The sequence below is a fragment of the Camelina sativa genome, chromosome 19 (assembly GCF_000633955.1).
Source record: "Camelina sativa cultivar DH55 chromosome 19, Cs, whole genome shotgun sequence".
NCBI lineage: Eukaryota > Viridiplantae > Streptophyta > Magnoliopsida > Brassicales > Brassicaceae > Camelina > Camelina sativa.
Genome location: NC_025703.1, coordinates 23424399 through 23437489, shown reverse-complemented (window position 1 = coordinate 23437489; position 13091 = coordinate 23424399). Strand labels below are relative to the sequence as shown.

Genomic DNA, 13091 nt, shown 5'->3' with positions numbered 1-13091 from the left:
AGCATGCAGGTTTATGGAATCCAACAGAAAATATATATTTACGAATTGTTTTGTTTATAATTATTATTTTCGTATCTTCTAAATAATTAACAAAAGAAATTTATATGTAAAAGATTTGGGAAATAGCAATATATCTTAGATTTGATAAGGAAAAATAAATTGTTCACTGGAGAATAAAAAGATTAATATTTCTAAAATAATAATGTGTAATCCTAAGTTTAATCTCTTTTAATTTAATATTTTATAGGGAAAATTCCTAAAAAAAAACCTTAACTTATTTTTATTTGGACGTTTAATACCCAATAGTTTTTGGTTGGAATAAAAGTACTTGATGTATTAAATTATTGTCAAATAAAATCTTCTCTTTAATTCATTAGTAGATTTCAACTCGGGACTTAACAGCGTTAAATTACCGTTACAGAATTGTTAATTGGCGTTAAAATTCAGTCAGTCGTTTTTAAACGTATATATTCAATCGGTTTACAAAATATGTCATTATGGCCTAGTGGTAATGTGTGTGTTTTGTAACAAACCGAACCTGGGTTCAAGATCCTCCACCCTAAGTCTCAGGTTGAAATCTACTAACATTTTAAAAATAAAGTTTTATTTGATAATAATTTAATATATCGGGTATTTTTATTCCAACCAAAAATTGTTGGGTATTAAACGTCCAAATAAAAATAAGTTGAGATTTCTTTTAGGAATTTTCCCATATTTTATATAAATCAATTCATACTAAAAAAAACCATGAACAAACAAGCCCTCATACTACTAGTGATGATAGTGATGATAATGACAAAAAGATGGTATTGATGACTAATGTTGATGATGATAATGCACATCTTTTGCTCACTCATACGATTTCTAGCAAACAGTGTAGATTTAATTTTTGCAATTCTCATAATCATTCATCATCCATATTGGAAGTTCATAAATAAAAGAAATATTTATATTATTATAAAGTAAACCATAACAAAAGCAAAAAAGCACCATAACATCTAGTATCTTAGATAAAATCACTAGGATGACAAATATCTAAAAAAATATTTTAAAAGAAAAATTACTATGTTAAACCACTTGGATCCCTACAAATTATACATTAATCTTATTGACTCATATACATACAGAAATTTATATTCAGAAATATTATCTACTCCTCGGATGTCCTAAAACAAAAGTAATTAGAATGGATATACAAACATGGTGTAATAGATGTTAGTTAAACAATCGGATCTAAACATGCATGTGTTCATAAATCTGAGATTTTACCAATGATTAGTTTCATCATTCAATCAAGTGAAAATAATTTAGTTCAGGGAATCAATAACATTTGTTCATATAAATTCAACGTAAAATCTTAACAGAAAGGAAAAAAAAAAGTTTACCAATAACAAGATAAATCTTTAATCCTAAAAATTAACTTATTTAAATTATTACCATCAGATCCTAAACTAACTCCAAATGACTGTGGGACATATTACACCACAAATTGTCCAACATACCATAAAAATCACTAACTATTATATAAATAAAAAAAAGAGCAAACACATAAGTTAAGACTTTTTACTAGACATATATTTAATTTTTATCATTTTTTAATTATAACTAGTTATTTCTTTGCTTGTGTGTATAGATGTATTTGCTTATCATTATTGTAAATTTGTAATACGCCTATGTATTTTCTCTAGTATTTGGTATCATCATCTATAAAGTTAAGATAATATATTAAACAAACCTAGAATTAATATTATTATTATTTTTTAACGACTTCTTTATTACGAAAATTAGTAGTTGTTACATATTAGTTCTTGTAATCTATATATACATTTTTGAAGTATATTTTGGGTTCTACCCTTTTATTTGTACTTATTTAAAAACTTATTTATAAATTTAATCTCTAAAATTTTTTTCAAAAATAGCATTACTTCATATTTTGTTTCTTAAATATTTTACATACCATTCCAACTAAAAAAAATACAGCAAAATCAATATGGAAACAGAAACTATGATATATTTAACTATACTATCTATTGTGTATTGAAGATATTCTATCTTTGAATCTTTTGCAAACAAAGAAAACAACAATTTGATTCATATTTTGTTTTCCAAAACCAGTACCTGTGAGCTTTGATTCTTAATGTAAGAAGAACTTTGATTCACATTTATTTAAATATTATAATAATATATATAAACTTAATAAAATTTTAAAATATTACAAATATGTAAAATTAAAAAAATTGACAATACTATATAATATGGTTATATAGTAATGGGTAATAAAGAAAACATGTTGAAATTAAGAAAATATCATTAAATTTGTGTTAACACGGGTTAAATCCTCATTTTATTATTTGTCAATAGTCATACTATTAATATTAGAATATTTGAAATATAACTAAGATTGTGTAAAATAATTAAATCATTAGGAAAAATATGACTTAATCATAGCGTATAAATGACTTACTATGTCTTTAGATCCCTTATATTTTGTTATAATAATTAAAAATCAAAATAGAATCTCAAACACTAAATAAAACAAACTAAATATAATAAACAAATAGTCATGAAGTATATTGCTGGTTAAAAAATTAATATAAACATTTAGCTGCACAAACAGCTAAGAAATTTAGTTATTTCTCTATTTTGAAAACATTCAATAATTAACAAACAATTACAATATAAAATATAAATAATAATAAAAATTATATGCACGCGGTGTACCGTGAATTAAAATCTAGTAGAAAGTTAGGAATACATGTATAGACATGATAACAAGTATTATTTGGTATATTTGTTTAACAAACCTAGAGTTAATTTATTTTTATTTTCTTTGTTTTCTACTACAAATTTTTAACGAAACCGAGTCGAAACCGGAACCAAATTTAAATCAAATAAAATAAACCAAACCAAACTCAATAAACCGAAATTAAGGTTCGGTTTTAATTTGGAACTTCTTTCTCACAACCTGAAAACAAACCGAACATTAAACCGACAAAAATAAATTGAATGTGCATACCAATATAAAACGTTGAGTTTTGTATCAATATATCAATATTTTTATTGTCGTCCTTGAAAAATGGATCGAGCCATCATAGAGGAAAGCATTTGGAATCTTTAAAAATTTCAGATAAATAATAATGAGAGACACAACGAGATCGCCACAATTTCCGCAATTGATATAGATCAGAGGAGAAGAGAGCCTCCGTTTATGGCTACCACCACCACCACCATCGTCGTGTGCGGCGATGTTGAAGGTTCCGATGTCGAGAGACGAACCCTGGATCTGTTACCGGCGGCTCTCTTGGAGACTATCATGACGAAACTCGATGTTGCATCTCTCTGCTCGTTGGCTTCTACTTGCAAAACACTTCAGAGCTGTGTCACTCGTGTCCTCACCTTCACTCCCAACTTCCACGTCTTCGTAAGTCTCTCACATGAGTAAACATAGTTAAAGTTAGTGAATTGCTTTAAGGGTTTGATTTGGATTTGAATTTTTGACTGAACTTGTATATAAAGTTTTGTTTTTTGTTAATCTCTGTTGCTTTGGTTTTTGGATTGTATTAAAAGTTTTGTCTTTTTGATCTCTGTTGCTGAGGGTTTCAGAATGTTTCATTGTCAATGGAAACTGTTAGACCATTGTTGTATCCGAATCAACAACTTTCAAGCCTCAAGCTTGATTGTGGAAGACTTGGTAACTCAGCTATTGACATATTGGCACGTCCTTCTCTACGAGAGATTTCTCTTCACAACTGTAGGGATTTTAGCGGCGATCTCATCTCTGAAATCGGTAGGAAATGCAAGGATCTAAGGTATTTATGTGTGAAGTTTGTTTGAAGTTTTGTTTGATGAATCTGAATCTTGCCACTGTTGTGTTTGACGGATTTTTCATCGTTCTTGAAACTTCAGGCTTCTCTGTTTGGGCTCAGTAGCAGAGAAAGTTGGTAGAAGTATTAGCCGTTGTGCTTTGGAAGATTTACTTAATGGCTGCTCCCATTTAGAGGTTTGACCTCCTTACTCAACCTTTTGCTTCTTTTGATGGTATAAATGTATCATTTCGTGCTTTGGTTTGTCTGCGTAACGGATCCATGTCATATATGTTGTTTTGGTAGGTTTTAGCACTCATGTTTGACCTCTCATTGTATCTGCGTCCTGGTGATGGTCGCATTTTTGGGTTGGTTTCTGATAAACTCACCCATCTGGAGCTAGGACAAATCTCATCAAGGATGATGACTCAACTACTCACTCCAACTGAAATGTCGGGGCAAGACAGCAACCGAGTTACATCTACTGTGCTACAAAATGTCCAGCAGTTGCGTCTCTCAGTGGATTGTATTACTGATGCTGTAGTTAAGGCAATATCGAAATCTCTTACGTCTTTGATAGATTTGGACATAAGAGATGCGCCCCTTGAAGATCCAAGGCAATTGTCAGACCTTACGGATTTTGGGCTTCATGAGATTAATCAAAACGGTAAGCTGAAGCACCTCTCTCTTATCCGTAGCCAGGAGTTTCACCCTACTTATTTCCGGCGAGTTAGTGATCAAGGAATGCTTTTTCTTGCGGACAAATGCTTGGGCATGGAAAGCATTTGCCTTGGTGGCTTTTGTCGGGTGACTGATGCTGGTTTCAAGACTATTCTGCACTCTTGTGCTAGCCTCTCTAAGTTTAGCATATATCATGGACCTAAACTGACGGATCTTGTCTTCCATGACATCTTAGCAACTACTCTATCACTTAGTCATGTTAGCTTAAGAAGGTGTCATCTTCTTACGGACCACGCTATTCAAAAGCTAGCGTCAAGTCTCAAGCTGGAGAATCTTGACCTAAGAGGGTGCAGAAACCTGAGGGATGAAACCTTAAAAGCCGTATCTCATCTGCCAAAACTGAAGGTTTTACTTCTTGATGGCACTGATATAAGCGACACAGGGCTTTCGTATCTGAAAGGAGGAGTTTTGGCGTCCCTAGTTTCTTTATCTGTTAGAGGTTGCAGAAACCTAACAGATAAATTCATGTCTACCTTATTTGATGGATCTTCAAAAATGGCGTTGCGTGAACTCGACTTGTCTAATCTTCCTAATCTAACGGATGGTGCCATTTTTGCACTAGCGAAATCTGGAGCCCCAATCACAAAACTGCAACTAAGAGAGTGCAGACTTATAGGTGATCCCTCGGTTATGGCTCTTGCATCCACACGTGTTCACGAAGACGAATGTCCTGGAAGTAGCTTGTCCCTGTTGGATCTTTATGACTGTGGCAGCATCACGCAACTCTCATTCAAATGGCTAAAGAAACCGTTTTTCCCGAGGCTTAAATGGTTAGGAATTACAGGAAGTGTGAACAGAGATATCGTAGATGCTTTGGCAAGGAGACGACCACAATTGCAGGTCTCTTGCCGCGGAGAAGAGCTTGGAAATGATGGGGAAGACGACTGGGACTCTGCTGACATACACCAACACATAGAAGCACAAGAAGACGAGCTTGAACAATGGATCCTAGGAGAAGGTGATGTTGAAATGGAAGATGCAGAAGAAGAGAGTGAAGAAGACGCAAGTGAAGAAGACTGATTAAATAAATACTGAAGGTATATGTGTAAGTGTAACACCAATATTATTTTTTCTTCTGAATTGTTGTTTGTTGTTGTTCTAATCATCTCATGCTTTTTGAACTTTTTGTCTTAATTATTTGAATAAAGATATATGTATGATGTATCTAGTGAAATTTGCAACTTTTCCCAATTTTAATTGATATACAATAAAAATTTGAATCTCTCATACCAATATTAATCATAGTAAACAAAAGAAAAAAAAAAGAATATATTACTCGTAAATAATGTAATAGTTTTGCTTATGATCCCATGCGATTACACGTAAACGCTTATTACTAATTAACGTAATTAGCTGTTGTGCCATGCAACACAACACTCGGCGAAGTTTTTGTTTTGCTTTTTTTTTTTTTTCTAAAAATTCGTAATTTGTTACGCAAAATTTTTCTTGTAGAATTCATAATTAGTGTTATGTTGAAATGGATTTTAGAAACTCCTTCAAATCCCATAGCTCATACAAGCAAATTAAAAGCCCCGGAGATCAAAGCGAGGCAAGCCCTGAAAATCTTCCGATCCTCCACGATCACGATCACTATCACCATCACGATCATTCCGGCATGGTAGACAACCCCAAACCAGAGAGCACTCGTTCTAGCCTCGACGACGACGGGCGTGACGCACCGGTGGAACGTGACGCAAGCTACAAGTTCTGGCAAGACAACACAGCATCAACTTCCTCGGATCACACGGCACCTCGAACCAGTGTTAAAGATCCGATCGCTCTTAATAGAAAAAGCAATAGATTAAGCGGTAGTTTTGATTTCACGCAATGCGGAGGAGGGAAGCCAATAATAGAAGAGTCTCCAACGAAGATGGTGGCCGGAGGAGGAGAGCCTGTGAATCGACAATGGAGAGTGAGAAATGAAGAGATCACACTTGATGTGGATCAAGATAACGATGATGTAAGTAACCAAACAATGCCTACGCCTGCATCAACGGCTCGGAACTCGATTGACGCGTCCAGAGAATTGAGAGTCTCTTTTAACGTTCGTAGAGCCGGTGGTACCTATATCGCTGGCTCGGTTCCTTCTTCGTCTTCTCATTCGAGTACTACTTCTTCGTCGGCGACAATGCGGACGAATCAAGATCAGCCTCAGCAGCAGGAGGATGAGGTTGTGAGATCTACATCGAACATGTCGTTTCAGAGGAAATCAGAGCTTATATCTAGAGTGAAGACAAGATCTAGGCTACAAGATCCGCCACGAGAGGAGGATACGCCTTACTCAGGTTGGAGATCGGGTCAGTTGAAATCAGGGTTACTTGGTGATATTGATGAAGAAGATGATCCGTTGGCTGACGAAGACGTACCAGATGAGTATAAAAGAGGGAAGCTTGACGCCATAACGTTGCTAGAGTGGCTTAGTTTAGTCGCTATTATAGCTGCATTGGCGTGTAGTTTGTCGATTAAGTCTTGGAAGAAAGTGAGAGTTTGGAACCTTCATCTTTGGAAATGGGAAGTGTTTTTACTGGTTCTTATATGTGGGAGGTTGGTTTCGGGTTGGGGAATCCGGATCGTTGTTTTTTTTATCGAAAGAAATTTCCTTTTGCGAAAGCGGGTTCTTTACTTTGTGTATGGTGTGCGTAGAGCTGTTCAGAACTGTCTCTGGCTTGGCTTAGTCCTTCTCGCTTGGCATTTCTTGTTCGACAAGAAAGTACAGCGAGAGACAAAGAGTAGGTTTCTTCCTTACGTAACGAAGATCTTGGTGTGTTTCTTGTTGAGCACTATCTTGTGGTTGATCAAGACACTAGTGGTTAAAGTTCTCGCCTCTTCGTTCCACGTCAGTACTTACTTTGATCGGATTCAAGAAGCCTTGTTTAATCAGTACGTGATCGAGACCTTGTCCGGTCCTCCTATGATTGAGATGAGTAGGATTGAGGAAGAGGAAGAGCGGGCGCAAGATGAGATCTTCAAGATGCAGAACGCTGGTGCTAATTTACCACCTGATCTATGCGCGGCTGCGTTTCCACCGGGAAAGAGTGGGAGAGTGATGAATCCGAAGCTCTCACCAATCATCCCGAAAACAACAACTGATAATGGAATCAGCATGGAACACCTTCACAGGATGAATCACAAGAACATCTCAGCTTGGAACATGAAGAGGCTAATGAAGATTGTGAGAAATGTTTCTCTCACCACATTAGACGAACAAATGCTTGAAAGCACATACGAAGACGAATCCACTCGACAGATAAGGAGTGAAAAAGAAGCTAAAGCAGCTGCAAGGAAGATTTTCAAGAACATATCTCAACGTGGCTCAAAGTGAGCCAACATTTGTAATTTCCTCCTTTATTAGCACCAATACTGTTTCCGCTAATAAGCTCATATCTGAATCACAAACAAATAGGTACATATACCTGGAGGATTTGATGAGATTTTTGCGGGAAGACGAGGCGATGAAGACCATGGGACTCTTCGAAGGTGCACCAGAGAACAAAAGGATTAGCAAATCAGCCTTGAAGAACTGGCTGGTAATTGTTAATATTCTGCATAGACCTTATTAGAAAAAAGATTAATTGCTGCTGTGTATATATATCACTCCGTTGTTGACTTTGATTAGGTCAATGCTTTCAGAGAGCGAAGAGCTCTTGCCCTGACACTCAACGACACCAAGACAGCAGTGAACAAGCTCCATCACATGATTAATATAGTCACTGCCATTGTCATTGTAGTTATATGGCTTGTCCTTCTTGAAATTGCATCCTCCAAGGTCCTTCTCTTTGTAAGTTCACAAGTTGTACTCTTGGCCTTCATCTTTGGGAACACTGTCAAGACCGTCTTCGAGTCCATCATCTTCTTGTTCATCGTGCACCCTTACGATGTTGGTGATCGCTGTGAGATTGACAATGTACAGGTATGTGCCTACGCCTTTTGCAATGTAACCTTCAATAATCTTCTTAATTGGCTAATAAAAGGTTAATTATATTAAATCCAGTTGGTGGTGGAGGAGATGAACATACTCACTACCGTGTTCTTGAGATATGATAATCTCAAGATTATGTATCCGAATAGTCTTTTGTGGCAGAAATCAATCAACAATTACTACCGAAGTCCGGACATGGGAGATGCAATCGAGTTCTGTGTCCACATTACTACTCCACTCGAAAAGATCACCGTGATCAAGCAGAGAATATCAAAGTAAGACTAAACCCTTTAATGCTTTATGCGCCTTCTCATACCGTGTTTTGCTGATCTTTTTTTCTCTCTAACTATTGAATCACAATGTAGTTACATAGACAACAAGCCAGAGTATTGGTACCCACAAGCCAAAATCATAGTAAAAGATGTGGAAGATTTGCACATAGTAAGGCTAGCAATATGGCCATGTCACAGGATAAATCACCAAGACATGGCTGAAAGATGGACAAGAAGAGCTGTCTTAGTCGAAGAAGTGATTAAGATCCTCCTCGAACTCGACATTCAACACCGGTTTTACCCACTCGATATCAATGTCCGGACAATGCCTACCATTGTCTCTAGCAGAACTCCACCTGGATGGTCACAAAACCCACCTGCCTGAATATTTTAACAACAGCCAAACAAGGTTGATGTTTATTTCTTTCTTGTCTCAAACGAGTCACACAATTTTGTAACCAAACAAACATTAATCTAATTAATTAGTCCCTATAACCACAATTTTGACCTTTTAAAGATTAAAGATTCATCAATTGTTTATCATTCAAGAGTTCTATACCAAACAAGCATCTATGAACTCTACTCTTACATTACATGTGCTTAATTAGGATTAAGGAGAACTATAATTACCTCTAAACTAATCATACCTTATTCAAACTTAAGCCTAATCTCATCTACCCACTGAATCATTATTCAATAACCAAGTTAGTTCTTGCCTATTAAACAGAGACTTAAGATCAGAAATTAATGATCTTAACTAACCTTGTTAATGATGATGATAGGGACCAGAGAAACAAGAACAATAAGGCAAGCACGCAAGGTGCTCGACGAAATGACTAAGATAATTAGTTGTGTTGGGTGTTGTTAATGTTAATAAATGCCTACCCTTTAACGAAAATTATCAAAGACCAAACTTAGAACGTGAGATGTATTAAAACCACATTCATTAAATTTAGTGATCGTTTTATCAAATGACGAATTAATTGCTATATTAAGTCTTTATCCAACTCATGGTGATCTAAAAAACTCCTAAACCAATTACAATTGTTAGTAAGTTAAGTAACAGAGAGAACAAAACAAAATATTACATACACCTAAACTCGTAACGCTTTTATCCTAAAATATAACGTAACATTTGTTTGCTAATGCATCATCATCATCATCTTCACAGTTTCTGTTTCCTTTTCTAAAGATTCTAAAGTTTTGTGTATTTTTTTTTCTTTCTTACGTTTTTGTTTTTGATTTTGCGATGGATTTCCGAAAACCCTTTAAATCTCATAGCTCGTATAAACAGATTATAAGCACCGGAGATCAAACCGAGAAGACGAAGAAGAAGAAGAAACACCAAGAAGTTCTCGACGATGATTCTGGTTCTAGCTTCAGCGTCCACAAAGCAGCGGTGGAACGTGGTTCCAGCTACAAGTTATGGCAAGACATTGTAACAGATGATCACGTTAAGAGTGGGAGTTTTGATTTTTCGCAATGCCGTGAGGAGATCGCACTCGATGTGAACGACGAAACAGAGGATAGTAGGATCAGCAACAGCAACAATATGTTCGGTTCGAAAGAAATGAGAGTCTCTTTCAAAATGAACAGTTCAGGAACCAAAGACATGTGCGGTTCGGTACGTTCTTGTACGTCTTCGACTTCTTTTTCTTCGGCTACGATGAGGATGAATTTAGAGCAGCAAGAGGATGAAGGAGAGGTAGTTGTAAGATGTTCATCGATGAGGAAATCAGAACTTGTTTCGAGAGCGAAGGCGAGATCAAGGCTTATAGATCCGCCGCAAGAAGAGGAACAACAGTACTCGAGTTGGATGGGGGCATCGGAACAGTTAAGATCCGGTTTACTTGGTAGACAGTCAGATGATACTGAGGAAGAAGACGACTCATTGGCTGAGGAAGATGTTCCTGAGGAATATCGAAGGTTGAAAATGGATGCAATAACGTTGCTTCAGTGGCTGAGCTTGATAACACTCGTAGTTGCGTTAGTGTTAAGTCTAACGTTTCATACGTGGAGAAAAGCAACTCTTTGGAGCCTTCATTTGTGGAAATGGGAAGTGGTCTTGCTTGTTCTCATCTGTGGGAGGCTAGTTTCGGGATGCGGAATCCGAATCATCGTCTTTTTTATCGAAAGAAACTTCTTATTGAGGAAACGGGTCCTCTATTTTGTGTACGGTGTGAAGACGGCTGTCCAGAACTGTCTCTGGCTTGGCTTAGTCCTACTCGCTTGGCATTTCTTGTTCGACAAGAAAGTAGAAAGGGAAACACAAAGCGATGTTGTTCTTCTTCTCGTGTCCAAAATCTTGGTGTGTTTCTTGTTAAGCACCGTCTTGTGGCTGATCAAGACACTAGTGGTTAAAGTTCTGGCCTCTTCGTTCCACGTTAGTACATACTTTGATCGGATTCAAGAAGCTCTGTTTCATCATTACTTGATCGAGACGTTATCTGGACCTCCAATGCTTGAGCTGAGCAGGATTGAGGAAGAGGAAGAGCGAACGCAAGAAGAGATCTTCAAGATGCAAAAAGGAGGAGCTGGTTTATCACCCGAGCTTTGTTCCGCTGCGTTTCCTCAGGAAAAAAGCGGGAGTACAGTGAACACGAAGTTATCTCCATCTCCAATCATCCCAAAGACAGGAATTGATAACGGAATCACAATGGATGATTTGCACAAGATGAATCAGAAGAACGTTTCAGCTTGGAACATGAAGAGACTGATGAAGATTGTGAGAAATGTTTCGCTGACTACGTTGGACGAGCAAGCGCTACAAAACACATCTGACGATGAATCCACCAGACAGATAAGGAGTGAGAAAGAAGCTAAGGCAGCCGCAAGGAAGATTTTCAAGAACGTAGCTCAACCTGGCACAAAGTGAGTCTTATCACTCTACAATTTCTCTTCTTTCTTAAACAAAACTATCTTTCTTACAACCTAATTAACATGAATGACAAAAAAGGCACATCTACCTGGAGGATTTGATGAGATTTTTGCCAGTAGATGAGGCGATGAAGACAATGAGCCTCTTTGAAGGAGCATTAGTGACCAAAAAGATTACAAAATCAGCCTTGAAGAACTGGCTGGTAAAATTGATAAAGAGTTTTTGTTCTTGTGATTTTGTACATATGTCACTAATTGTGTTGTTGATTCTGCTTAATTAGGTGAATGCTTTTAGAGAGCGAAGAGCACTTGCTTTAACACTCAATGACACCAAGACAGCAGTGAACAAACTCCATCACATGATTAGTTTCCTCACTGCCATTGTCATTGTAGTTATATGGCTGATCCTTCTTGAAATCGCCACGTCCAAGTACCTTTTATTTTTAACTTCACAAGTTGTACTCTTGGCCTTCATGTTTGGGAACTCTCTTAAGACCGTCTTCGAGTCAATCATCTTCCTCTTTATCATTCACCCATACGATGTTGGTGATCGGGTTGTCATCGACACTGTAGAGGTACTGAAAAGCTAAAATATATGTGTGTGTGTGAGTCTATAATAGTGAATGATAATAAGATCAAAATTGCAGATGGTGGTGGAGGAAATGAATATTCTCACAACAGTGTTCTTGAAAGCTGACAATCTGAAGATTGTGTATCCGAATATTCTTCTATGGCAGAAAGCAATCCACAATTACCACCGTAGTCCGGACATGGGAGATGAAGTCACATGCTGTGTCCACATTACTACTCCTCCTGAAAAGATTATTGCAATGAAACAAAGAATATCTAGGTAACTTGTCCTAATGTCTTAAGTTTATATATTATGAAGGGGCGACGATGATGATATTTTTTCCGCTAAAACCGCAGTTACATCGACAGCAAGCCAGAGTATTGGTACCCAAAAGCTGACATCATTGTAAAAGATGTGGAAGATTTGAACATTGTGAGGTTAGCAATATGGCCGTGTCATAAAATTAACCACCAAAACATGGAAGAGAGATTCACAAGAAGAGCCTTATTGGTCGAGGAAGTAATCAAAATCCTCCTCGAACTCGACATTCAATACCGGTTTCATCCACTTGACATCAATGTCAAAACAATGCCCACTGTTGGTTCGAGCAGAGTTCCACCTGGCTTGTCTCAAATCCCTGATTCAGGTTAATAGAGACGTGCCTGCTTTTTGTTTTAGTGGATAAAACAATTTAAAGGTGCATGTGAGACAGCAAATTGTGTTTTTAGTAATGAATGTGTTGTATATATTATGGTGAAAGCAAAGAAGGGATCATAAACTTGTCTTATAGAAACTTTATGAAATAGAAACTAATTATATATTTTAGTAGTGAGAGTGATTTTCGTGGCAGAGGAGAGAAATGACTCTCTGACTATCAATCACTTGCGTCTTTTTTTTTTTTTTTTTTT

The 13091-nt window shown here is 36.6% G+C and overlaps 3 protein-coding genes across 4 annotated transcripts; all 3 read left to right on the top strand.

The window, feature by feature from the left end:
- LOC104767006 (F-box/LRR-repeat protein 10) lies at window positions 3078-5718 on the top strand. The gene is made up of 4 exons (XM_010491013.2): window positions 3078-3421; window positions 3604-3809; window positions 3907-4000; window positions 4110-5718. Exons 1-4 carry the CDS (start codon window positions 3209-3211, stop codon window positions 5562-5564), a joined length of 1968 nt encoding a protein of 655 aa, XP_010489315.1. The 5' UTR covers window positions 3078-3208; the 3' UTR covers window positions 5565-5718.
- On the top strand, window positions 6022-9120 carry LOC104767004 (mechanosensitive ion channel protein 8). Of its 2 annotated transcripts, XM_019241160.1 has the most exons (5): window positions 6022-7862; window positions 7948-8071; window positions 8161-8454; window positions 8536-8738; window positions 8829-9120. In XM_019241160.1, exons 1-5 carry the CDS (start codon window positions 6022-6024, stop codon window positions 9118-9120), a joined length of 2754 nt encoding a protein of 917 aa, XP_019096705.1. The 2 variants fall into 2 exon arrangements, with proteins under 2 accessions (XP_019096705.1, XP_019096704.1); XM_019241159.1 differs by lacking the exons at window positions 8536-8738; window positions 8829-9120 and having other exon boundaries at window positions 8175-8321.
- Window positions 9926-12834, top strand: LOC104768129 (mechanosensitive ion channel protein 7-like). The gene is made up of 5 exons (XM_010492060.1): window positions 9926-11606; window positions 11692-11815; window positions 11894-12187; window positions 12260-12462; window positions 12540-12834. Exons 1-5 carry the CDS (start codon window positions 9985-9987, stop codon window positions 12832-12834), a joined length of 2538 nt encoding a protein of 845 aa, XP_010490362.1. The 5' UTR covers window positions 9926-9984.